The sequence below is a fragment of the Megalobrama amblycephala genome, linkage group LG9 (genome assembly GCF_018812025.1).
Source record: "Megalobrama amblycephala isolate DHTTF-2021 linkage group LG9, ASM1881202v1, whole genome shotgun sequence".
NCBI classification, from domain to species: domain Eukaryota; kingdom Metazoa; phylum Chordata; class Actinopteri; order Cypriniformes; family Xenocyprididae; genus Megalobrama; species Megalobrama amblycephala.
This window is the reverse complement of record NC_063052.1, coordinates 36,473,195-36,500,655: the sequence shown is the minus strand read 5'-3', so window position 1 is coordinate 36,500,655 and position 27,461 is coordinate 36,473,195. Positions and strand designations below refer to the sequence as shown.

The following is a 27,461-nucleotide window of genomic DNA, read 5'->3' as shown; positions in this document are numbered from 1 at the left end:
GGATCATCCCCTCCTTTCCTTTCTTTCACCACATACATTTGCTTTTCCCAGTATGCTCAGTTTTCCTGGGCCGCCTCTTTCTGACAGGTTCCTCACCAACACATGATCACCTGCTCCAAGAACTCCACACCTTCCTTTTTTACAGTCTATGATTATCCCCTTTACATTATAATATTTGTGCAAATTGCCTACAATAATCAAAGACATGAAACTAATTAAACTAAATAAATTCTCTGAGGTCATTACATTAGTTTGAGCTTCTACATACTAACAGTTCAAGTGTGTCAAACTATTTTCTCCCAACAGATCAACAGAGGAATCATTTTGACAAACACAGGGATTCAACCTCAATTATGTTTGAAAAGACTGAAGATGTTTTAAAGGAAGAGCAGCATTCTGTCATCATTTACTCATCATGTCATTCTGAACCTGAGTGACTTTCTTCTGTGGATCACAAAAGACATTTAGAAATTCATACAAATATTTCTTCTTTGCTCCATTTGTATAGGCTATATATACAAACACTGAGATTAATCTGAAAAATCAGGCCCAATACAAACAGACACTCATGAACCAAACACACTGAACACAGAGACAAATGTAAATGTGTAAATACAGGAGGAGCTCTGACATCACTGGAGTTCAGAGAGATTCAGAGAAAGTGAACCTTGATCAATATGGACGCCTGAAACGATCAACCTCTTTAAACAACAGAATATTTATTGATCCGTTCAAAGAGTCTTGTGGACACATCTGATACTCACAGGTAATGATAGAAATATAAGAGAGATTGAGCTGAACAGGTTTCTAATGGAAGTGATCTGGTTTAGTAGAGTTTATGTCAAACTGGAATGAGTTGAACTGAATCAGATTTAAGCATGTCAAATACTCAACTACTTTAGTTGATAACTACACTGAAATGCTATCAGAATTGTATTAAAAGTATGTCATTTGATTAGTTGTAAAGTTTGGTGTTTCTGTCATTTTGTCACATTATAAAGACTAAAGAAACAGGAAGTAAAATGAGCTGCAGACAGACTGAACACAAACCTGCTGAACTGCAGCTGAAAATCACATTTATATTCATTAAAACTATACTTAGTCATACAAACTACACTTGGTCACACAATATTTATGTTTATTTTGTGGAGATATATATTTATTCATAGGTAAGTATATAACCTACTTTGTGCTTGTTGCTTCTGATCTAAACAGCAGGTCAAAGTTCAGATTGTTCAGTGAGTTTGAGTCAATCACTGTATGAGGAGTGATTGTGTTTCTCTCACTATCAATGAGATTTTAATACTTTAATATAAATATTTATTAAATGGTCATGAGAGAATATGAAGTAACCTCAAATCTGACTTTTGAGCCAAGATTTAATTTAAACCTGAGTGACCAAATACTGTGTGTGAAACAAATACAGTTCTGTCAGGACCACTATCGTCAAATATGATTGATAATGCATAGAGTTTGTATTGGGGTATGGTTCTGTTCTGGGCAAGACCTCCCTGCACATTCATGCAGCCTAGCATGGATAAGAGCAGGGAGAGCAGCAATAACCCCCCTTATGTAAACAGACCAAAACCAACATATGGAGAAATAATTAATGTCAATAATTTAACATGTAAACATATTTCAAGATTTAGTCTGATTCAGGGGAATCATAAGGCCAACTGACTGAAGAGAGGAGGAGCTGGGGATGGAGGAGGGTAATTTGCTCCTGAGAAATGCAATAGCTGCTGATAATACTGAGGAGCTTATATATGGATGCTGTGATAGACGTAAGTCAACTGGGAGTCAGCTGATGCACGTTTGACTGACGTGACCTGCCAGAACTGGAGCAAATGGGCTTAGATAAGTCTATTGATCATAATTTATATTGTGAAATATAATATGTTTCTTTATTTCATGAAAAGGCTTGAAGAGTGAAAGAACAATGGCAGAATCTTCACCAACATCAACAAAAGCAAGAAAATCCAGGAGAAACAGTATTGACAATAATCCTCCATGTAAGTCAATAACCCAGAAAAGAATGAATTAGTGCATGAATGACTTTAACTATTCTCATATGGTGATATTTAAAATATACAGTACTACTTCACATTAGGGTACTGATCAGATTGTCTGGGTTCATTTTGCAGTAATGACCAGCTTGTACATGATCTCTTATATATTTGGAAAATCATATTTTATTTCTTCAAAGTTGCTCTTTACATTCAACCAACTTCATGAGGATTCTTTTTAAACTTGATGATTCTTTTCTTTTTCTATCTGCTTTAACTCATTCATATAATAAAATCATCATCTTCATCATCATAATTTCAATAATTTACAAAGAACTCCTTCAAACAAAATAACTCTAAGACCATGAGAAACTTGAATTCAGTGTTTTTCAAGCGCCTCCAAACTTTAGACTAGTAGTGTTGGTGATTTATCTTCTTCATTTCTCTTTACAGCGATGTCATCCTCCAGTGGTCCACTGACTGAGGAGCTTCAGTGCTCAATATGTCTGGACGTGTTCACTGATCCAGTCACCACTTCATGTGGACACAACTTCTGCAAGACCTGTCTGAATAAGTGCTGGGACAACAGCCAGACCTGCAACTGTCCATATTGTAAAGAAACATTCAAGATCAGACCTGATCTCAAGATTAATACCACACTCCGAGAGCTCGTAGATCACTATAAAAAGAAAAGTCCTGAGAAAAAACCTGAAGTTCTGTGTGACATCTGTGAGGAAGGAAAGCTGAAAGCCCTGAAGTCGTGTCTGGTGTGTCAGAGCTCTTACTGTGAAACTCACCTGTATCCTCATTTGAAAGTGGCAGGTTTAAAGAAACACAAACTGATCAATCCTGTGAGGAATCTGGAGGACTATATATGTCAGAAACATGAGAGACCTCTGGAGCTGTTCTGTAGAGATGATCAGACATGTGTGTGTCCGATGTGTGCTGTGAAAGACCACAAGAACCACAACACTGTTCCTATAGAAGAGGAGAGTGAGGAGAAGAAGGTAGAAGTTACTGACAAAACTAAAATATTCTGTCTGAACCCCCAGCCTGAGTTTTTTTAAGGTGACCATTATTTAGAATGTATCACTTTATTGTTTCGATGGTGGCGCGTCATTGCTTGTCAGAAAACACACAAGGGAACTTGCACTGCGTCAAACACTTTGGGAACGCCTCTGCGTGATTGCGTCGTGAAGCACGTATGAAATCAGTCCAATAGGGTGACGAAATGTCATAGGCGGGTGACGTCACTGACCAGGAACTATAAAGCCTACCTGAAAACACACTCATTCAGCTTCTGTGTCTTCAGCAAGCGCTACATGTGAAATCGTTTGTCCTATTTATTGTTGTCTGTCTACCAACACTATATTATTATTTTGGCGAGCGAACAGCATTTCAGAAAGTGTGTTCATCCCTGCCCTCGTTTCATTACGGGCAGAGATACACACCAGATGTGTGTTATTTGTTTGCTTTCGAGGGAGCTGCTTGTGAGCATTGTGATCTTCTTCCCATGAAAACACTGCGCTCCCGCTGAGACCTCTTTGAGGAGAGCGGCTCAGCTCATGTTTCTCACGGCTCGGGTCCTGCTTCTGCCGAGGCAGACCGGCGCCTGATGTTGTGGGGTTCGCAGATTGATCTAACAGACGGTTTAGAGACAGGCGCTGCCCTATCTCAGCCCTCACCTGTTGGATCTAATGTCTCTATTCAGAGTCAGGAAGCACGCACTGTAGTTTCTTCTGCTCTGGTTAAGGCAGCTGCACTGATGACATCCAGTTCTGAGGAGTTGGATGTTGTTATTGTGGAAACAGGTGAAGCTGAAGACTCGCCACTTCAGTCTCATGGTAGTGAGGAGTTTGTGGAGGTGTTGACTCATGCTGTGGCCAAGTTGAATATTGTATGGCCAGCCGAGAAACAAGAGTTGCAAGTCAAGAGCAAATTAGATGAAATATATTTTCCATCTAGATCAGCTCAACCTCCACATTGCGGCTTACCGTTTTTTCCCAACCTCCGCACTGGTGGGCAAAGCGTACTCGGCTGCAGGTCAGGCTGCGGCATGTCTGCATACTATGTCCATCTTGCAGGCATGCCAAGCTGATCTGCTAAGAGACCTGGGGGAAAGTGAAGAAGTGGGGGCGGATGTCATCCAGGAGCTGCGTCAGCAGCTGATTTAGCTCTCTGTGCCACCAAGGGGATGGCCAATTCTATTGACCAGTCTATGGCAGCCCTAGTGGCCATGGAGAGGCACTTATGGTTGAATTTTACAGGGATAAATATAGAAACCTTCCTCTTGGATGCTCCGCTTAGCCCTTCTGGCTTCTTCGGTGACGCTATCTTTACTGTCACCGAGAGGTTTTCGAATCAAAGAAACAAGCTTCAGCTCTACAGCAGTTTCTTCCCTGCCAAACCCAGGTCTCTGCAGCTGCTGTCCGGGAGCAGCTGAGGCCGAGTACAAACTCGGCACAGACAACACCAGAAACAGAGCGTTGCTACCCGTACTCCCCCTCCAAGGAGCTGGGGGGTGGGGCAACGCTCACAGGTGAAGTCCTCAAAGGGCAAGTTGGATCTGAGAACTTGATCAACCTATGTATATATGTATGTATGTGTATCTGTATGTATGTATGTATGTATCCTCCCACAACACAGGAAGTTCCTGAGGTTTGCTTTAGGGGGCAAAGCTTACCAATATCGGGTTCTTCTTTTCAGCTTAGCACTGTCACCCCGCACCTTCACCAAAGGTGTAGACGTGGCTCTGACACCCTTGCGCATACAGGGCATCCACATCTTAACTACATTGACATTTGGTTGATTCTGGCTCAATCAGAGCAGATGGCGGTTCAAAATCGAGATGTTGTTCTCACCCACATGAAAAGGTTGGGGTTGAGGCTGAACATAAATAAAAGTGTGCTCCTGCTCAGAGAACCATTTATCTAGGCGTGGTATGGGATTCGAATGTCATGCATGCTCGTCTGTTGCTTGCTCGCATAGCATCGATTCTCCCAGCTGTTTCAGACATAAAGCTGGGCCAGTCACTCACTGTTACACAGTTTCAGAAGCTGTTAGGTTTCATGGCAGCAGAGTCCAATGGGATACCTTTTGGCCTGCTCAACATGAGACCATTGCAGTAGAGGCTCAAAACCAAGGGGTTTTTCGCTGAGGGGGAATCTTTTTCATGTGATCAGGGTCACGCAGCAATGCCTTTGTGCCCTAGTCGTATAGAAACAACCTTGGTGTTGGGAGCTCTTGGTCGTCGCATCATGCTAACGACAGATTCATCCCTCACGGGCTGGGGGGCTATCATGAGTGGTCACTCTGCTCGGGGTCTATGGCAGGACCATCATCTCCCCTGGCATATAAATCGCCTGAGGATGCTGCCGGTGTTCCTGAAACACTTCCTTCCACACCTCAGGAGCCATCATGTGCTGGTCCGTTTAGACAACACATTGGTGGTCTTGTACATTAATCAGGGGGGTCTGAGATCACACCTGTTATACAGAAGGGGTTAATCAGATCCTCCTGTGGACCCAAGGGAAACTGTTCTCAATCAAGGCAGTTTGCATCCCAGGGTACCTCAGTTTGGGAGCAGACATCCTGTCAAGGCAGGGGCTGAGGCCCAGGGAATGGAAACTTCACCGCGAGGTGTTGAAGCTCATTTGGGAGAACTTCGGCAGAGCTGAAGTGGATCTGTTTGCATCTCGAGAGACGACTCACTGTCCATTATGGTTCTCCATGACAAACCCAGCACCTCTGGGGCTGGTTGTTATGGTACAGCCATGGCCGAGGCTACGCCTGTATGCATTTCCCCAGATTGCGCTGCTCCCGGGAGTTCTGGAGAGAGTTCACCAGGATGGGGTCCTGCTGTTGGTAGTAACCCCGTTTTGGCCGGCCCAAGTTTTTTCTTTTTTGCTGGACAATTCTCCGATCAGATAGGACTTTCTCTCTCAGGCGAGCGGGTCGATCCTTCACCCCCGCCCGGAGTGGAAACTATGGGCTTGGCCTCTGAGGGGGCCCAGCTCATGAGTTCAGGTCTCTCAACTGAGGTTGTTGAGACCATCCTCCACTCCAGAGCTCCCTCCACGAGGAAACTCTATGCCTTGAAGTGGAAATATTTCACTTCTTGGTGTGGAAATCACCAGTGGGACCCAGTTAACTGCCCTGTTGGTGTTGGTGTGGGGCTGGAGTTTCTGCAGGAAAGATTTTCCACAGGGCTATCCCCCTCTACAATAAAGGTGTACGTGGTGACCTTAGCTGCTTACCATGCTCCTTTGAGTGGTGTATCTTTGGGGAGACACCCACTTATTACTCGTTTCCTTCGTGGCACGAGGGTACCAGCTTGGGATCTGGCCGGTGTACTACAAGGCCTTTCTCTGGCCCCCTTCAAACCTATCGAAGAAGTCCCTGAGAAGTTTCTCACACTTAAAACTATATTTGTACTATTTCGTCTCTCAAGAGAATTGGAGACATTCAAGCCCTTTTGGTATCTCCCTCGTGCTTGGAATTTGCGCCCGGCATGGTTAAATCCAAGACTGGGTTATATTCCTAAGGTCCTCACTAATACTGTGAGGCCTCTGTCCTCCTCCTTTTTGGATGTCAGACCAGGAAAAGCTTAATCTGCTGTGCCCTGTCAGGGCATTAGATGCCTATGTCCACAGAGCTGCCTTGTAGAGAAAATCTGACCAGTTGATTGTCTGTTTCAGGTCACCTAGGAAAGGTCACCCTGCATCTAAGCAGAGAATGAGCAAGTGGGTGGTTGAGGCCATCTCACTTGCTTACGAGTCGGCTGGTCAGTCTTCACCATTGGCTGTCCGAGCTCACTCGACCTGGAGTATGGCTGCTTCCAAAGCACTTTTGTCAGGAGTTTCTCTGCAGGAAGTTTGTGATACGGCAGGCTGGTCCTCGCCACATACCTTCATGAGGTTCTATGAGTTGGACCTCAGCTCCGCTCCAGGGGCGCAGGTGCTATCGTCCTAGTGTGCGCATCGATTTCACACAGACCAGCTGCTCATATGGCGACGTGGGGATTGTTGTTCCCAAAGCGTTTGACGCAGCACAAGTTCCCTTGAAAGGGAACGTCTCGGTTACGTATGTAACCTTAGTTCCCTGAATAGGGAACGAGATGCTGCGTTGCCCTGCCATACTCCCAGCATGCCCGTAAGCACCTTGCTTCAGTATTCAGAAGCTGAATGAGTGTGTTTTCGGGTAGGCTTTATAGTTCCTGGTCAGTGATGTCACCCGCCTATGACATTCTGTCACCCTATTGGACTGATTTCATACGTGCTTCACGACGCAATCACGCAGGCGTTCCCAAAGCATTTGATGCAGCACCTCGTTCCCTATTCAGGGAACTAAGGTTACATACATAACCGAGATGATTTACAACATGTGAATTCATCCACTTCTCCCAAAATACATGAAAGTAAGTGAGCCGGTGAACTGGTGAAGAATAGAGTAAGCTTTAAAGTTACTTACACAATGTGTATCTGATATGAATAAAATGTGTGGTCTAATTATAATGGAAAGGGTTGTTATTTACGCTTCTATAGACATCATTGTGTATTTTACAAACTCTAAATATATTGTTTTGTTAGTACTCATGTGTATTTAAATGCCTGAAACCTAAAATAAACACTATTTGGTTGAAAACACTGCATATATGTGATATATGAAAAGCGCTGCACGCGTCTGTCTCTGGCCAGCCAAAGTGTGCAAGCATATTTGAATTTGGCAGTTGATCACGTTATGCATTGAACTTTCTAATCACACTGGTCTCCAAGGACCAGCCAAGACTGATCACACTGGTGTGATTGTACACATCAAAGGGTTAAAGGTATCTTATAATGAGGAATCGCATGCTCTATAATATAAATGAATCAGTTATGAAAACATATTGTGTGTTGTTCTTTGTCTATAGACTCAACTGATGAAGACACAGAAAGACGTGCAGCAGATGATCCAGGACAGAATCAAAAAGATTCAAGAGGTCAAACACTCAGCAGAAATCAGAAAAGTGAGTTTAAAATAATGTAATTATATGAAGTTCTAAACATAGATTCGAGCCAGTCCTGTCAGTGGGGGAGGTAATTGGTGTGGGCGACAAGTGACAGTCTTTATGAATGAGTCATGTATTTTGAATATTGATTTATTCGCTCAAATGATTTGTTGATTCATTCACCACAAGAGCACGTTTGAACCTCTTTTCAGATGTAACTGACAATAATTTGTCTAAAATGTCAGTTACTTTATATAAACTTATTCATTGAATTGTTGTATAAGCAATATTACACTCACAATCGCGTTGTTGATCTGAATATCAACCATGCTGTGATTACTTGATCACTTAGTAAGACAATAACACACCTCTCTTCAACAAGACACATGATTTCAGGAATCATTCAGTGCAAATGGTGTATGATGAAGTTTAATACTTCAGTTGAAGGATTTTGAAAACCTCCTAAAAACACTGAAGTATGAGCAATAGTAACACTGATTCTTGACTTAGTAAACACCACTAATAACATGTTGATTGTCCTGGTTGAGCAGAGAAACACAGAGAAGGAGAAAGCAGCCCGTGTCAAGCTCTTCACTGATCTCATCCGCTCCATTGAGAGATGTCAGACTGAACTGCTGGAGATGATGGAGGAGCAGCAGAAAGCAGCGGAGAAACAGGAGGAAGAGCTCATTGAAGAGCTGGAGCAGGAGATCACTGAGCTAAAGATGAGAAACACTGAGCTGGAGCAGCTCTCACACACTGAAGATCACCTCCACCTCCTACAGGTCAGTCAACATCTCTCTGATCAATGATAATGCAGTATATGACACCATAACACTCCCCATGCTGAAGGATTTCTCATCTCTCCTGCTGTAGATTTACTCATCCCTGTGCAGCTCTAGAAACACCAGGAACTGGTCTGAGATCAGTGTGAAGACTGATGAGAGTCTGGAGACTGTGAGGAGAGCTCTGACTCAACTGCAGGACACTCTACAGGAGAAACTCACACAAACTGGTATGATAATATCAAATACACTATATAGATACATATATTTATCATCTTTAAATAACAGCAGTGTTGGGGAAGGTTACTTTTAAAAGTAATGCGTTATTCCCTAAAAAAATTACTAATTGCATTACTTCATTTTTATGGAAAGTATACATTACTTTTGCATTACATTTTCTTGCTTCTTTGTTTTTAATTAAAAAAAAAATCTAGAAGTTCTATTTTTGGCAAATGTAAAAAGGCTTTTCATCCAAAGTGAAATAAGCCTCAGGCTGGTGGAAATGCAGATTCACACCTGTACAGTAGAGGGCACAGCTCAAACTAAACTTTCAGCTGTGCGGGGACGCAGGAGAAAAAAATACGAGACTCTTCAACAATAAAAACAACAAAAAATGAAACAGAAATGTGATGTTTATCTAAAGTCATTTTGCTTATTAGTATAGTTGAAATGGATCATCGAAGATCAGCAGCAAATACATTCCTTAAAAAAGTGAGATTAAATACCTCATTTAATTAACATTTAATTGATGCAGGTTTGCGTAATATTCTGAGTTTGACACTACTGCTGATTACACAGGAAAACAAAGGAACTTATGTTACTTATTTGAAAAAGTATATTTTGTTGTAAATTTAATAGTAATAGTAATAGATATTTTGTTGTAAATTTAAAAGTAATGCGTTACTTGAAAAAAGTAATCTAATTACTTAACTCGTGTTACTTGTAATGTGTTTCCCCCAACACTGATAGTAATGAAGAATGAGTCGGTCAAGCTGAAATAAGAGAAGTTTGTGATCATGTGTTTGTGTCTCATTATCATCAGCTCACAGTTCTCCTTGAAGAGAGCAGCTCATTTTCATATAGTATAAATTATTGTACTAGAAGCTTCATCCCTGAAACTACAACCATGAGACTTTAATACATCTGAAAACACATTTAGATGAGAAACTACAGAAAGAAACATAAATTTCTGTAATTTTCTGTTGTTGTTTTTCAGCTGTCTCATCTAAGTTTTGTGAATATGTTTCAGATAAAAATTAGTTTAGCAGAAGAAAATCAAACTGATAGACATCAGGGGTTTAAGATGCACATTCGTTCTTCTTTAGAGGAGAATTTCAGACCTGTTGCTCAAACAGCTTTGTAGTGCTGGACTTTAATTTGAAGTTTATTTAAGTTTAATGTTTATAGATTTGTATTTACTAAATACCCACAACACTAATCCACTCCAAAACTGAAATGACTAACATTAGACACAAAATTAACTTGCATAAGACATTTCGCTAAACATTTACAAAGTTATATCTTTTTGTTAAAAGGAGAAATATTAAGAGCTCAAACTCAAAGCAATAAGAGTTTCTGTTTGATTCTCTAAATATCAGCAGAGACACAAACATTGATCAGATAAAACATGATGAACATAAAACATGTAAAAAAATCTGATGATGTTTTATTGTCATGTGTCTCTACAGATCTGAAGAGGATGCAGCAGTATGAAGGTACAGTGTGTGTCTGAACTACACTAGATTACATTCATATACTCACAGCTTCATTACTGACCTACAGGATGATTAAACACTGATTAAATATTAAAAACATCATCACAAAATATCTGTATTAAGTTGTGATTCATATTCTCTGTTTTCCCAGTGGATGTGACTCTGGATCCTGATACAGCTCATCCTAATCTCATCCTGTCTGATGATGGAAAACAAGTGAGATGTGGAGACAAAAGACAGAAACTCCCAGACAACCCAGAGCGATTTGATAGATATTCAAATGTCCTGGGAAAGGAGGGATTCTCCTCAGGGAGATTTTATTTTGAGGTGCAGGTGAAGGAAAAGACTGACTGGACTTTAGGAGTGGCCAGTGAATTCATTGATAGGAAGGGAGAGATCACACTGAGACCCAGTGATGGATTCTGGACTGTGGTTCTGAGGAATGGGAATGAATATGAAGCCTTTGCTGATTCTCTTGTCTCTCTGTGTCTGAGAGTGAAGCCGCAGTGGGTCGGTGTGTTTGTGGATTATGAGGAGGGTCTGGTCTCCTTTTATGATGTGGCGTCCAGCTCTTATATCTACTCTTTCACTGGTCAGTCTTTCACTGGGAAACTCTATCCATTTTTTAGTCCAGAACTTAATTATGGAGGTAAAAACTCAACTCCACTGATCATCACACCTGTCATACAATAAATGAATTTACACCCCAATATGAAATAGATGATGTAATGATCTTAATAATTAAATATGAAAACATTATGTTTGTGCTGCTATTTTGTAATTTTTTGTTTTTCAGTTTTTAAAATCTGTAAGCTATAATTACATCTTTTTAATGTAAATAAAATGTCTCTACTTGACAAAGTGAAACTGTAAAATCTTAACATAAAAATGCAACTAGTAACAGTGTTTCCCTTTCGTGGGAACTATCGACGCTACGTCAATGACGTGATGGGAACCCTCTGCATTATGTGTTCGTGAAGCACCTCTGTATCCAACCAATGAGGAAATGAGACGTCAGAGGCAGGTGACATCACGGACCAGGAAACTATAAAGCATACCCAGAACAAAGAACGCTAGCTTCTGCTGTCTTCAGCAAGTGTTCTCTGTATCTTGTCTGTCTTATTTAGTGTTGTTTGTCCTGTTATTATTACACACAGTGATTCTCTTCGTCCAAGGACAAGAGTTTCTAAGCACTAAAAAGACAAAATATATATAATGGCGGATAAGCAGCAGTTTATCAAGTGTGTACCTCCTTGCACCCGATTCATCTCGGGTGGGGATACACACGAGATGTGTGTGAAATGCCTGGGAGTTGAGTATGCACAGGCAGCTCTCGAGGGAGCTGTCTGTGTGCATTGCGAGAGGCTCACTCTCAGAGTGCTGCGATTGCGCCGGGTGCTCTTTGAGGAGGGCGCCGCGGCGAGTGTTCCCCGCGGGTCTGCTGCCGAGGCACAGCGGAGGCTGCACTCGTGGGGATCACAAATGGATCTGGCGGAGAGGGGAGAGACGGGCCCAGCCTTATCGCTCCCCTTACCTGCCGGACCCAGTGTCTCTCCTCTGGCGGTGGAAGCACGCGCTGCGGTTTCTTCCCCCCGGAGGGAGACACAGACGCTCAACATATCTTCCTCCGAGGAGGTTGATGTGGTGGGCGTCGAGGGTGGAGATGAGGACTCGCCATCCTCGTCTCCAGCCTACGAGGAGCTGCTGGAGGCGGTGACCAGGGCAGTCGATAAACTAAAGATAGACTGGTCCGCGGAGAAAAGTGAAAGTAAACCTAAGAGCAAGTTAGATGAGCGCTTCCTTCCCACGCGGTCACTACCCCAGCGTCGGGGTCTGCCGTTCTTTCCCAACCTCCACACCAAGGTGTCGAGGTCGTGGAATAGACCTGTCCAATATCGTGTTTTCAGCCCCCAGACATCTCTATACAGCAATATTATGGGGCTGAAACACCACGGCTATGGGGTGATGCCTCGGGTCGAAGAGACACTTCCGAGTATGCGTCGTCGCTTAAGACCCCGACATTGCCCACTAAGCCCCTAAAAACAACATCGGGCTTGGTGGGCAAGGCTTATTCGGCAACGGGTCAGGCTGCTGCATGCCTGCACACAATGTCTATACTGCAGGCTTATCAGGCTGACCTGCTGGGGGAGATCGACGAGAGTGGGGAAGCTACCTTTGAAACAATTCAGGAACTAAGAAAGGCCACAGATTTAGCTCTCCGGGCCACCAAGGAGACGGCCAAGTCAATCGGCCGCTCAATGGCAGCCTACGGAGAGGCATCTGTGGCTCAATCTCTCTGACATCAAAGAGAAAGACAAGCACGTTCTTATGGATGCGCCGCTGTCTCCTGTGGGCCTATTCGGCGACGCAGTCTCCACTGTCGTCGATAGGTTCCAGGAGACACGCAAACAATCTGCGGCCTTCCAGAAGTCCCTTCCCCATCGTATTCCCCCCAAGGCTGCTGAGCAGGAGCAGTCTCGGCCGATTGCCGGCTCCTCAGTGCACAGAGCGCAACAAAAGGCCAGTGTCACCACCCGTGCTCCCCCGCAGAGATCTTGGGGACCGGGGCGGTTGACACAGGCGACACCAGGCGTCTGGGACTCATGAGGGCAGCCCCCTCCGGGGGGTTCGGGTACTAAAAAATCTGATATGCGTTCCCCTTCGGCACCTTCAAGGGGCCGTTCTGCCAACCCTGCCACCCAGTGTGCGTCAGGGCGCAACGGTCTCCACCGATCCTCCGAGGAGGGTCGGTCAGCGCCTGATTTGTCTGTCTGCCGGTGCGTCGCGTCAGATAGACGAGCCAAGTGCTCAAAAAACACCAGAGACCAGTCTCGAGAGACTGGTTCCCTTAGTAGAATTTGTGGAAGAATGGAAACGTCTTCCGAACATTTCGAAATGGGTGCTGCTCATGGTAGAGCAGGGTTACAGAATACAGTTCGGTTCTCGACCGCCCAAGTTAAATGGGGTTCTTCCCACGGTGGTGACCCCAGAGCAGTCTCTGGTTATGGAACAAGAAGTTACGACGCTTTTGCAAAAAGGAGCTATAGAAAGTGTTCCTCCTCCCAGCAAAATGTATGGCTTTTACAGCTGCTACTTCATTGTTCCAAAGAAGGATGGAGGGTTGCGTCCGATCATAGATTTACGTGTGTTAAATCGATCTCTAAAGAAGTTGAAGTTCAAAATTTCTTACACTCAAACAGATTATCCCACAGATCAGGTCCGAGGACTGGTTTGTGGCGATAGATCTGAAAGACGCATACTTTCATGTATCCATCCATCCTTCTCACAGGAAGTTCCTCAGGTTTGCTTTTGGGGGCGAAGCTTACCAATACAGGGTTCTTCCTTTCAGCCTATCTCTATCACCCTGCACATTCACGAAGTGCGTGGATGCAGCGCTGGCTCCGTTGAGACTCCAGGGCATCCGCGTACTGAACTATATCGACGATTGGTTGATATTAGCTCAAACAGAACAATTGGCAGTTCAACATCGAGATGTTGTTCTGTCGCACATGAAAAAGCTTGGGCTGAGGCTCAATGCCAAAAAGAGTGTGCTGGTTCCGAGTCAGATTGCCAACTATTTAGGGGTAATCTGGGATTCTACCACGATGCAGGCACGTCTGTCCCCTGCTCGTGTGAGTTCCATTCTCGGGGCCGTGAATGGGGTGAAGTTAGGCCAGTCACTCACTGTAAAACAGTTTCAGAGACTGTTGGGTCTGATGGCAGCTGCGTCCAACGTGATTACTATTGGCCTTCTGCACATGAGACTCTTACAGTGGTGGCTCAGGACCAAGGGGTTCTCCCCGAGGGGAAATCCTTTTCACATGATCAAAGTCACACGGCGATGCCTTCGTTCTCTGGTCATTTGGAAAAAGCCTTGGTTCCTGTCCCAGGGACCCATGCTGGGGACTCCTTGTTGTCGCGTAATGCTTACGACAGATGCTTCTCTTACGGGCTGGGGGGGCGATCATGAGTGGTCGCTTGGCTCAGGGTCTATGGGAGGACCATCAGCTCTCCTGGCACATAAATCGGCTGGAGATGATGGCGGTGTTTCTTGCACTGAAACACTTCCTCCCAGACCTGAGGGGCCACCATGTGTTGGTCCGTACTTTCAACACGACGGTGGTCTCTTACATCAACCACCAGGGGGGTTTGCGGTCTCGCCAACTTTGCAATCTGGCCAGTCGCATCCTCCTGTGGGCCCAGGGAAAGCTCCTTTCAGTGAAAGCAGCATTTATTCTGGGGCATCTGAATGTGGGGGCAGACGCTCTGTCGAGGCAGAGCGCAAGGCCTGGGGAATGGAAACTCCACACCGAGGTGGTGGAGCTTATCTGGAAAACTTTCGATCGAGCTCAAGTCAACCTCTTTGCCACAGAGGAGTCAACCCAGTGCCCTCTGTGGTACTCTCTGAAGCACCCAGCACCACTAGGGCTGGATGCTATGCTGCAGACGTGGCCGAGGCTGCGTCTGTACGCATTTCCCCCAGTCTCATTGCTCCCGGGAGTTCTGGGAAAAGTTCGCCAGGAAGGGGTCGATCTAATATTGGTGGCCCCGTACTGGCCGACCAGAATATGGTTTGCAGACCTAGTGTCTCTACTCCACGGCTCCCCTATGGAGCTTCCCATCAGGCAGGATCTCCTGTCACAAGCAGGCGGCACGATTCTCCATCCCCGCCCAGAAATATGGAAACTGTGGGCCTGGCCTCTGAGGGGGCAAGGCTCATAGACTCCGGTCTCTCAACTGAGGTTGTGGAGACCATTCTTCAATCCAGAGCTCCCTCCACGAGGAAGTCAACGTAATATGGCCCCTGTCCAGTCACCTATCAGCTTTGTGCTCCAGTTCCTTCAAGAAAAATTTTCAGAAGGTTTAACCCCTTCAACACTGAAGGTTTACATTGCAGCCATTTCGGCTTATCACATTCCTGTGGGTGGTTTCTCGGTGGGTCGAGACCCCCTAGTCATACGCTTCCTCCGTGGTACACTGAGGCTGAGGCCTGCAGTGTGTACAAAAACTCCGACCTGGGACTTAGCCATAGTGTTACAAGGGTTAGCTGAGGCTCCCTTCGAACCACTAGAAGAAGTATCAGAGAAGTTTCTTACACTAAAAACAGTATTTCTACTGGCGATTTCATCCCTGAAAAGGATAGGAGATCTGCAAGCACTTTCGGTTGCTCCCTCATGTTTGGAATTTGTGCCTGGTATGGTCAAGGCTTTCCTGCATACTAGACCTGGCTATGTGCCGAAGGTCCACACAAGTGTCCCGGGTCCCATTGTACTTCAGGCTTTTTGTCCTCCTCCATTTGAAAATGCGGATCAGGAGAAATGTTATCTGCTCTGCCCTGTGAGGGCTTTGGATGCTTATGTCCACAGAGGTGCCCTGTGGCAGAAAACAGACCAGCTGTTTGTATGTTATGGGTCCCCTAAAAAAGGGGGCCCAGCATCTAAGCAGAGGATGAGCAAGTGGGTGGTCGAGGCCATCTCACTTGCTTACAAAGCTTCGGGACAGCCAAGTCCCTTAGCTATCCATGCTCATTCCACAAGAGGTATGGCTGCGTCTAAAGCATTATTATCAGGAGTGTCATTAAATGATATATGTGATGCAGCTGGATGGTCATCCCAGCACACATTCATCAGATTTTACAATCTAGACGTAAACACTACTCCAGGTTCCCTGGTTCTACAAGATAGCAGCCAGGTACTTGAAGATACGGCTTAGTTAGGATAGCGTTCCCATCACGTCATTGACGTAGCATCGATAGTTCCCATGAAAGGGAACGTCTCGGGTTACAGATGTAACCCCTGTTCCCTGAGTAAGGGAACGAGATGCTACGTCCTGGGAGTGCCTTGCTTCAGACATATTCCAGAAGCTAGTGTTCTTTGTTCTGGGTATGCTTTATAGTTTCCTGGTCCGTGATGTCACCCGCCTCTGACATCCCGTTTCCTCATTGGTTGGATACAGAGGTGCTTCACGAACACATAATGCAGAGGGTTCCCATCACGTCATTGACATAGCGTCTCGTTCCCTTACTCAGGGAACAGGGGTTACATCTGTAACCCAAGACGTTCTCAGCACGTTTGAGCTTCCACAAGGACCAATGAGGTAATTGTTCAAGAGTCAAAAACAAGTATGGTTGAGCTTCTGTTTGTGTTCACTGGTCAGTGTTTATATATGAATTAAAGCTTAATCTGTTCATCTTAAAGTGACTCAGTCTCTTCAGAAAATTTGAACTAAATCCAGGCCCGGCATTCATTAAATTGGCTTGAAAAAAACAACTTACTGATCTACTACTTAAGCTTATTATTCATCTTCTTAGACTAAAATTTCTAAATGCTACTTCCTCCTAGACTTTTCAAGCTACAACCACCAAACTCAGACTAGACCTTCATAATGTTCTGAGTTACCGAGCTTCATATTTTCAGTCTGATCTGACTTATGGTTTTCCTAAAAATGCTGATCAAAACTTGGAAAAATCCCATAGACTTTCATTGATGGAATGTTCAAATGAGCAAAGACTGTTCCAACTCCAACTGACAATTCAAATTTTGACAGAGGCTCATCAGACTCCATTAGCTGTACTATTTCTAAACCACTGAGACTCATTTAAGCTTCCATTCTATCTAATATTTCTAATTTTTCTAATCTATCTATCTATCTATCTGTAACCCAGTAGAATAATATTCTACAGGTAATGAGTTTATTTCATTCTATTTAATTTTATTTTTATTGGTTCTTCCTCAGAGCTAATATGAATGAGTATACTGCTTTATATATTGCTATATAAAACGAGTGGATGTATGCCTTTAAGAACTCAAATGTCTGAGCGTGAATGAGTGAGTTTTGAATATGTAAAATTACACTGTGTATTTTTAAGAATTGAATATTGTTTTATTATGTGTTATTGTAGAAAGGCCCATACAGGGACAGGAGTTGAAAATTAGCACTCGCTACAAACTCTATGTGCATTACATCGGCTGCAAACTTTGTTCTGTAGCTATGTCTGACTGTATTGTCCCTGTCAAATAAACTAATAAATAAATAAACACGAGCATATATCTAGCGTTAGTGTCAGTTCTGGCAGGTCACATCAGTCAAGCTCGCATCAGCTGACTCCCAGGTGACTTACGTCTACCTATAGGCATATGACGCCTATCACAGCATCCATATATAAGCTTCTCAGTATTATCAGCAGCTATTGCATTTCTCAAGAGCAAATTACCCTCCTCCATCCCCAGCTCCTCCTCTCTTCAGTCAGGATTGGACCTATTATTCCCCTGAATCAGACTAATTCTTGAAATATGTGTATGTTAAATTATGACATTTAATGATATCTGCATATGTTGGTCCTGTTCTGTTTACCCTAAGGGGGGTTATTGCTGCTCTCCTTGCTTTTGTCCATGCTAGGCTGCATGGATGCGCAGGGAGTTCTTGCCCAGAACAGAACCATACCCCAATACAAACTCTATGCATTATCAATCATATTTGACGATAGTGGTCCTGACAGAAATCAAGTTAGATTGTTATGCACATGTGAAAAACGTGGTTTTAACCTACAAGTTAGGTCTTTCTTTATTTTATTTGTTCATGAGAGTTAAGTCCCATCTGCACCTATGTGTTATGTATTTTGTATCAATGTATATGTATCAGAAGTGATGTATTTTCTACCAGTGAGTGGCATGTGGAATTAGCTCAAGGAGTTGAGCATCACATCAGACTGAAAGACTGATTCAGAGAGCGCTCCAGACGCATCGCGTCTGTGGACATTGAGGATGTACAACGTCACATCAAAGACCTGTTAGTGGCTGGAATCATCAAAGAGTTAAGGAGTCCATACACATCGCCCATAGTAATAGCACGGAAGAAGAGTGGGGCAATAAGGATGTGCATTGACTACCGAACTCTTAATGCGTGTACCATCCCAGATCATTACACTCCCAGGATCGATGATGCCCTGGACTGTTTGGCTGGTAGTAAATGGTTTTCTGTACTGGACCTCTGTAGTGGATATTATCAAATAGCCATGGCAGAGGAAGATAAAGAGAAGACAGCGTTTATCTGTCCCCTGGGTTTCTTCCAGTTTGAACGGATACCTTAAGGAATTACTGGAGCTCCAGCCACATTCCAGTGGCTGATGGAGAAAGCCATTGGTGACATGCACCTCCTCCAAGTAATAGTCTACCTTGATGACATCATCGTGTTTGGACACACACTTGAAGAACACGAAGAGAGGCTATTAAATGTCCTAGACCATCTGCGTGAGTGTGGCTTGAAAGTCTCGATTGACAAGTGTCAGTTTTGCCAATCACAAGTCTGTTATGTGGGTCACACTGTGTCAGCTGCTGGCGTATCACCAGACACAGCGAAGATTGAAGCCGTAACACGCTGGAAAATGCCCACCGACCTAAAGTCATTGAGGTCGGTCCTGGGATTTTGTGGATCACCAAAGGTTACCCACCAACATTTGGGCAAAACCAAAAGACGATAGACGGCAAGAAATACCTCAAAGCATCTGAACCATTTGGAGAGCGTTGGGATGACGCCTATACTGCAGCTTTCCATAAAATCATTTACTGTCTCACACATGCCCCAGTACTTTTTTTCGCCGATACCAACAAACCTTATGTACTGCATGTTGACGAGTGGACTGGGTGCCGTTCTGAATCAGGCGCATCCTGGTGGACTTAGGCCTGTGGCCTATGCAAGCAGAAACTAACTGTGTCCGAGCAACGTTACCCCATTCATCAGATGGAGTTCTTAGTGCTCAAATGGGCGGTTGTGGACAAGTTCCACGACTATCTGTATGGTGCCCAGTTTGTGATGAAAACAGACAACAATCCACTTACCAATGTGTTGTCAAGTGCTAAGCTGAGTGTGACAGGTCATCGTTGGTTAGCTGCATTAGCTACCTATAACTTCAGCTTGCAATACAACCCAGGAAGTCATAACATCGACACGGATGTGTTGTCTCGCTACCCCTGTGAATCCACCGCTTGCTGAGTGGATGGAAATACCTAAGTCAGGAGTAAGTCAGTTAGCCATGCCTACTGAAGATGCTAAAGAGTCATCATCCAGACTGGTGGATCACTTAGGTGTTTTAGCTTAGAGTATACCCGAGGCATTCTCTTGTCCCACAGCGTTGGGTCTGGGTCAACTGGAACAGCTGGCTAATGCAGAGTTGAGAAAAGCGCAAGAGGAGGACCCTGTAGTTGGTACAGGGAAGTAGATGGTTCATTATTTGTTTGTTCTTGACTATTTATTATATTATATGTATAATGCATTACATATATTACATTTGAGTATCTATCTATCTATCTGTACTGACACATTTTAAATGTCACTTCAGCACTGAATTAATCTCTTAGTGTTTCATATAGCCTTCTAACTACACCTTAAACTGACAAAAATATAATTCTGCTGTATAGCATTATTACGACTGTAGCTTTACAATACCCTTAACAGTTTATAACTCACTTAACAAAAATATTACTGTTTCAACTCCTCCTACTCTTCCTCAGTATGAAGGACACAGATTCAGTGATGGATGCTCAGCTGGGCTCGTACACAGCAGGTCTCCACATCAGTGTTTCCACCACAAACACTCCAGTTCACTGGTTGAAGTGTGGCTCACCCAGGGTGTCATACGTGATTCCTAGCTCACCTGTTTCTGCCAGAAGTTCTCCTCACAGTTTCTGATGCCAAGTCATCTTTTTCATGCTCGGCTTTACGGATCCTTCCTCCAGCTCCTGCTTGAAGCTCCTCATCATCGGACTCCTCTGGGTGCTCATCCAGATCCGGTGGGTTTACAGATTCATCAACAATTTCTCCGATGTCAGGTTCCTTTTCAGGTTTCCTGTTTCTCTCCTCTCTTCTAGGGTGGAATTCTGCTGCATGTGGATACAGATCTGTTCCTGTTCTGCGTTGAACCCACAAGTCAAACTCCTCGTCACTGGAACTGTCTGTTCTGTCATGGTGAGTATTCTTCATGGTTGTGCTTCGTGTTTTGATCTGTCCCTCTGACATCCTTTTCTTTCCAGACAAACATTGGCTGTCCCCGCTTATCGACCAGGTATGGACAAGGTAATAGAAGGTTCTGTTGAAACACTCTTTCGTTTCCAGGTCCATCCAATGGTTCTCATACATACACCGGATCATCCCCTCCTCTCCTTTCTTTCTCCACATACGTCTGCTTTTCCCAGTACACTCACAGTTTTCCTGGGCCGGCTCTTTCTGACAGGTTCCTCACCAACACATAATCACCTGCTCCAAGACAGAACTCCACACCTTCCTTTTTTACAGTCTATGATTTTCCCCTTTACATGATATTATTTGTGCAAATTACCTTCAATAAACAAAGACTTGAAACAAATTAAATAATGATTCTTTGAGGTCATTACATTAGTTTGAGCTTCTACATACTAACAGTTCAAGTATGTCAAACTATTTTCTCCCAACAGATCAACAGAGGAATCATTCTGACAAACACAGGGATTCAACCTCATTTATGTTTGAAAAGACTGAAGATGTTTTAAAAGGAAGATCAGCATTCTGTCATTTACTCATCATGTCATTCTGAACCCGAGTGACTTTCTTCTGTGGATCACAAAAAACATTTAGAAATTCATACAAATATTTCTTCTTTGGTCCACTTGTATAGGCTATATATTACAAACACTGATATTAATCTGATAGAAAAATCAGTCCCAATACAAACAGACACACATGAACCAACACACTGAATACAGAGACAAATGTAAATGTGTAAATACAGGAGGAGCTTCTGACATCACTGGAGTTCAGAGAAAGTGAACCTTGATCAACAACAATATGGACGCCTGAAACAATCAACATCTTTAAACAATAGAATATTTTTTGAGCCGTTCAAAGAGTCTTGTGGACACATCTGATCCTCACAGGTAATGATAGAAATATAAGAGAGATTGAGCTGAACAGGTTTCTAATGGAAATTATCTGGTTTAGTAGAGTTTATGTTGAACTGGAATGAGTTGAACTGAATCAGATTTAAGCATGTCAAATACTCAACTACTTTAGTTGTTTACTGCACTGAAATGATATCAAAATTGTATTAAAATGTCATTTGATTGGTTGTAAAGCAAAGTTTGGTGTTTCTGTCATTTTGTCACATTATATAAAGACTAAAGAAACAGGAAGTAAAATGAGCTGCAGACAGACTGAACACAAACCTGCTAAACTGCAGCTGAAAATCACATTTATATTCATTAAAACTATACTTACATACAATTGGTCAAACAATATTTATGTTTATTTTGTGGAGATATATATTTATTCATAGGTAAGTATATGACTTTGTACTTGTTGTTTCTGATCTAAACAGCAGGTCAAAGTTCAGATTGTTCAGTGACTTTCAGTCATTCACTGTATGAGGAGTGATTGTGTTTCTCTCACTATCAATGAGATTTTAACACTTTAATATAAATATTTATTAAATGGTCATGAGAGAATATGAAGTAACCCCAAATCTGACTTCTGAGGCAAGATTTCATTTAAACCCGAGTGACCAAATACTGTGTGTGAAACAAATACAGTATTACAAGGAGCAAATGGACTTAGTCAGTCTATTGGTCATCATTTATATTGTGAAATACAATATGTTTTTTTATTATTATTATTTCTTGAAAAGGCTTGAAGAGTGAAAGAACAATGGCAGAATCTTCACCAACATCAACAAAAGCAAGAAAAACCAGGAGACGGAGTGTTGAATCTCTTCCTCCAAGTAAGTCAATAACTCAGAAAAGAATGAATTAGTGCATGAATGACTTTAAACTATTCTCATATGGTGATATTTAAAATGAACAGTACTACTTCACATTAGGGTACTGATCAGCTTGTCTGGGTTCATTTTGCAGTAATGACCAGCTTGTACATGATCTCTTATATATTAGAGAAATCATATTTGATTTCTTCAAAGTTGCTCTTTACATTCAACCAACTTCATGAGGTGAATCATAAATTATAAAATAATCATGATCTTTATCATAATTTCAATAATTCGCACAGAAGCCCTTCAAATAAAATGTCTCTAAGATAATGAGAAACTTGAATTCAGTGTTTTTCAAGAGTCTCCAAACTTTAGACTAGTAGTAGGTGATTTATCTTCATAATTTCTCTATCCAGCGATGTCATCCTCCAGTGGTCCACTGACTGAGGAGCTTCAGTGCTCGATATGTCTGGACGTGTTCACTGATCCAGTCAGCACTCCATGTGGACACAACTTCTGCAAGACCTGTCTGAATAAGTGCTGGGACAACAGCCAGACCTGCAACTGTCCATATTGTAAAGAAACATTCAAGATCAGACCTGATCTCAAGATTAATACCACACTCAGAGAGCTTGTAGATCACTATAAAAAGAAAAGTCCTGAGAAAAAACCTGAAGTTCTGAAAAAACCTGAAATTCTGAAAAAAACTGAAGTTCTGTGTGACATCTGTGAGGAAAGAAAGCTGAAAGCCCTGAAGTCGTGTCTGGTGTGTCAGAGCTCTTACTGTGAAACTCACCTGGAACGTCATTTGAAAGTGGCAGGCTTAAAGAAACACAAACTGATCAATCCTGTGAGGAATCTGGAGGACTATATATGTCAGAAACATGAGAGACCTCTGGAGCTGTTCTGTAGAGATGATCAGACATGTGTGTGTACGATATGTGCTGTGAAAGACCACAAGAACCACAACACTGTTCCTATAGAAGAGGAGATTGAGGAGAAGAAGGTAGAAGTTACTGACAAAACTGATTTTAAAGGGCTCTTATCATGAGGAATCACATGCTCTTTAATATAAATGAATCAGTTATGAAAATATATTGTGTTGTTCTGTGTCTATAGACTCAACTGATGAAGACACAGAAAGACGTGCAGCAGATGATCCAGGACAGAATCAAGAAGATTCAAGATGTCAAACACTCAGCAGAAGTCAGAAAAGTGAGTTTAAAATAATGTAATTATATGAAGATCTAAACATAGATTCAGGAGGGGGGGGGGTACTCAATTTATAACCAGTCAGCAGTAGGGGGCGTGTCCACTCATGATGGAGGAGGAGAGAAAGAGGGAGATTTGACTGTAGAAAGAGAGATGGCTGAGTGACATTACAAAAAAAAAGATATTTTATAAAGGAATAAAGGATATAAAGGAATATTGTGCATTTTGAAGTTTAATGAAGTTTATGAAGTAATTATTAACCCTTCAACTGCTGTTCAGTTCTCGTCCGTTTTTAGTCAGAACTGTGCTATACCAGAGGCTATATGTGATGATTCAGATGAGCTTAGCTCATGGTTGCACTCTACCTGTCAAACTGTCATAGATACCGTGGCTCCATTGAAAATTAGGTAGCCTAAAACTAAATCTGAGCCATGGTTGAATGACACGGCCCGTGCTGTCAGACGCGAGTGCCGTAGAGCTGAGCGCAAATGGAAAAAGGACAGACTGCATGTATCACTTCAAATGCTAAGGGACTGCTGGCGTCATTATCAGACAATTGTTAAAGATGCTAAAAGACAGTATTTATCTGGAATTATTATGTCAAACTGTAACAAGCCTCGTGTTTTGTTTAAGACTATTGATTCTGTTCTTAATGCTCCGCAGACTGTCTGTATTGATGCCAACGCTGCTGTTTGTGAAAACTTTCTGCACTTTTTTATTGATAAGGTCACTTCCACTAGAGCTCTTATTTCACCTTCTGCTTATGACCCCTCAATCCCTGTCCTCTGTTCTGCTGTTTTTGACAGGTTTGAGCCTGTCACCTTGTCTGTGTTACAGGAGACTGTTGTTCATTTGAAGCCCTCAGGTTCTCCACATGATGCTGTTCCTCCTCGGCTTTTTAAAGAGGTCTTTCCTATTGTAGGGCCATATGTTCTTGCAGTTGTTAATAGCAGTCTGTCCTCAGGTGTGGTTCCTAAAAATTTTAAACATGCAGTAGTGCAACCTCTGATTAAAAAACATGGTCTGGATCCTGTAGATCTTGCAAATTTTAAGCCCTTCTCCAAACTACCTTTTCTTTCAAAAATACTTGAAAAGATAGTCTGCAGTCAATTAATGGCCATTTTGAAAGCCCATAATATTCTTGAAATGTTCCAGTCCGGTTTTAAAACTTGGCACAGCACAGAATCTGCTCTTTTAAAAGTTTTTAATGATATATTTTTAGCTACACTGTAAAAAATGTCCTGTAGAAATTACAGTAACTTACTGGCAGCAGGTTGCCAGTAACTTACTGTAAATTGAACTTACAGTAAAAATACTGTATTAATATTTACAGTACCATTTAACTTGCTGTAAACATATTTACAGTACACAGGGGCGCCAGAAAATGTCCGTTTAAAAACAGAAAAATACTGTCAGAAAAAAAGCATAGATAAACTGTAAAAAAATCCAGTGAAAAGACGGTACTTTTCTGGCAGCAGGAGCGCCAGAAAATAATGTAAAATAACCGTTATTTTAAAACATTTAGTAAGACACTTATTTTCCATTATTTTACAGTATTTTTCAGGCACCCCTGCTGCACAGAGTTTATAATGTAGATGAATCAATAGCACAACACAGTTGTTAGATTCAAATGAAAGTACATTTCATGATGCCCACAAAGCAATCAACAGACAGCCATCATCACCTGAAGATATTTTGATTAGCTTTCATTTCTACTGCAAATATGTTTAACAAACACACTGTCACAGCAGTCAGAAAAAACAAGTGAACATTAAGAGTGAAGAGCCCAACTAATGGAACAGCTATTCACCATTATGGTGACTTCAAATGAAACAGAGTTAAAACCTCTGCTAATTCTCAATAACAACCTTTGTTGATGTCTAACATAAATCAAGTCAATCTGGTTAGTAATAAGTGAAGCTGGGGATGCTGTTTGCAGTGGCGTAAATTAATATGATAGTATTTTCCTCACATCTGCTATAATACAATATGCCATTAGTACCGAGAGTATGTACATTAGTTAATAAATACGAGGATCCACTGTTAATACCTTGTTGTCCTGATAGCCTTGTGACAGCATTTTTGTTTAGCAGGCAAGAGGTTCTGGGTTCTAACCCAATCATGAATGATTTTTTTTTTTAAATGTTCATCAGTGATTGTATATCAAGAGCAGGGAAACGTTTATGTGTAGCTATTTTGTTTTGTGATTTCAACCTAAAAAATAGAGAGTCTCTGCAACAGAGCGATAGATTGAAGCGCTTGTCCGTGTGAACACGGCTCAGTGTGCACAAGCGCCAAGAGAACACTGTAGCGCCTCTGATAGCAGCGACAACGAGCACTCAACATGATTTCAAAAACAACACATTCTAGCGCCAGATCGCCTATTATTAACTCAAATTGATAGCTGTTTCTTTTGTATTACATATCCGTGCCGCGAGAGGTTTCAAAACGTGGTCGGGACAATATCGACCCTTTCAAAAAGTGGTACACTGTAAAAAACTTCCTGTAGAAATTACAGTAACTTACTGGCAGCAGTTTGCCAGTAACTTACTGTAAACTGAACTTACAGTAAAAATACTGTATTAATACAGTATTTACAGTACCATTTAACTTGCTGTAAACATATTTACAGTATAGTATTTTTTTGCTGTAAAAAATACAATAATTTTAAGGTCTTTTCTCTAGAAATATATTTTAATACAATCAAAAACATATAACTTTACACTGTAAAATTTCCAGTAATTCATTGTCCACTGTTTCTATTTACTATAAAGCTGTACAAATTGTAAATTACTGCATTTTAACAGGTCTCAGTAAATAATAAAAAGACAATGACAACTGTATAACGTTTATAATTTTGTTTTTAATTGTTCAATTGTAATACTTGAAATAACATTTTAATATTCTTGCAGATTGAACTTTCAGTTTTCTTCACAAAATCTGATATTCCCAAGCCTGCAGTAACATTTATACATAAACGTTTAACATTACAGCATTTTAAAACAATTAATGAACAAATTCAGTCATAAGAACAATCTTAAAAACTTACAAATTTAAAATAACTCTCCGCAGTGGAATGTGTTTGCTCTCATACACTGAAGCGGCGTTAAAGTTAATGAGATAATTGATTGATGATTGAGTGGTGATTGACAATTAGTGGAGACACCTGATGTTAATAAGCAGAATCACTGAACAACAAGAGAAAAAGAGAGAGACACAACATCTACAACTGACTTCCAGCCATTAAACATTATTGCACTTATTATTAACCAGTTTGATTTAATTTCTGTCATACATCAACAAAAGTTCTTACTGAGAATGAACAGATGTTTAGATGTTAATGTTTTAATGAAAGTTTAGTTTGAAGTCACCATGATGGTGAAAAGCATTTCCTTTAGTTGGGCTCTTGACTCTATTTATTAACATTAATTTATCTCTGACTGCTCCAACTTTGTGTTTGTAAAGCACATTTGTTATGGTCAGAAAAACTAGACTGTGTTTCCTAAAAGTACTGTAAGCCAAAATTGATCAATTTAGGTTTACAATGCTGTGGGAAGCACAGTCATAATGGTTGTGTTTTGGTGATGACATTCTCATTGTGAAATGGCCAGATTCGTTGGTAACATCCAGTATTACCCGGTTACATAGATTTTATAATATGTCTTTACAGTACATCTCGGTTACCGCTTGAGATCCAGCAGAGCTTTTATAATCTGAAGGGGCTTTTTAAACACACACAGACATCAAGAATCAGCATATGACCCTCAACAATGGTGACAATCAAACAAATTGCTTCATGTTGCAGTGCATGATGGGAGCCACCAATCAAAACTCATCCATGGCTCCCATCATGCATTGCTGTATGAATAAATTATGCAGCTGAATTGTCCTGTAATTTTCGTAGATTGTTCATGTTTGCTTTATTTTTCTGTTGTTTTGTTGTGACAGTAGCTTGTTTTGTGATGTTCAGAGTTGATCTGTTTGTCAGTATTTTGTATTTATTTATCGTCACCGTTCTCGAGA

The 27,461-nt window shown here is 42.0% G+C and overlaps 1 protein-coding gene across 6 annotated transcripts in view; it reads left to right on the top strand.

Moving 5' to 3' along the window:
• The first annotated feature begins 646 nt into the window (after positions 1–646).
• LOC125276110 (E3 ubiquitin-protein ligase TRIM39-like) overlaps positions 647–27,461 on the top strand; it is a 39,565-nt gene continuing 12,750 nt past the window's right edge. Inside the window, exons 1-8 of one of the 6 annotated variants that reach the window (XM_048203582.1) lie at positions 647–766; positions 1,920–2,012; positions 2,460–3,013; positions 7,918–8,013; positions 8,547–8,780; positions 8,872–9,010; positions 10,469–10,495; positions 10,647–11,380. In XM_048203582.1, the coding sequence (XP_048059539.1) occupies positions 1,940–2,012; positions 2,460–3,013; positions 7,918–8,013; positions 8,547–8,780; positions 8,872–9,010; positions 10,469–10,495; positions 10,647–11,188 (1,665 nt within the window). In that variant the 5' untranslated portion in view covers positions 647–766; positions 1,920–1,939 and the 3' untranslated portion in view covers positions 11,189–11,380. Of the gene's footprint in view, positions 767–1,919; positions 2,013–2,459; positions 3,014–7,917; positions 8,014–8,546; positions 8,781–8,871; positions 9,011–10,459; positions 10,496–10,646; positions 11,381–21,164; positions 21,403–22,148; positions 22,242–22,642; positions 23,233–23,345; positions 23,442–27,461 lie in introns of those variants that run through there. The other 5 variants (XM_048203580.1, XM_048203581.1, XM_048203579.1 and 2 more) reach the window with 5 other exon arrangements.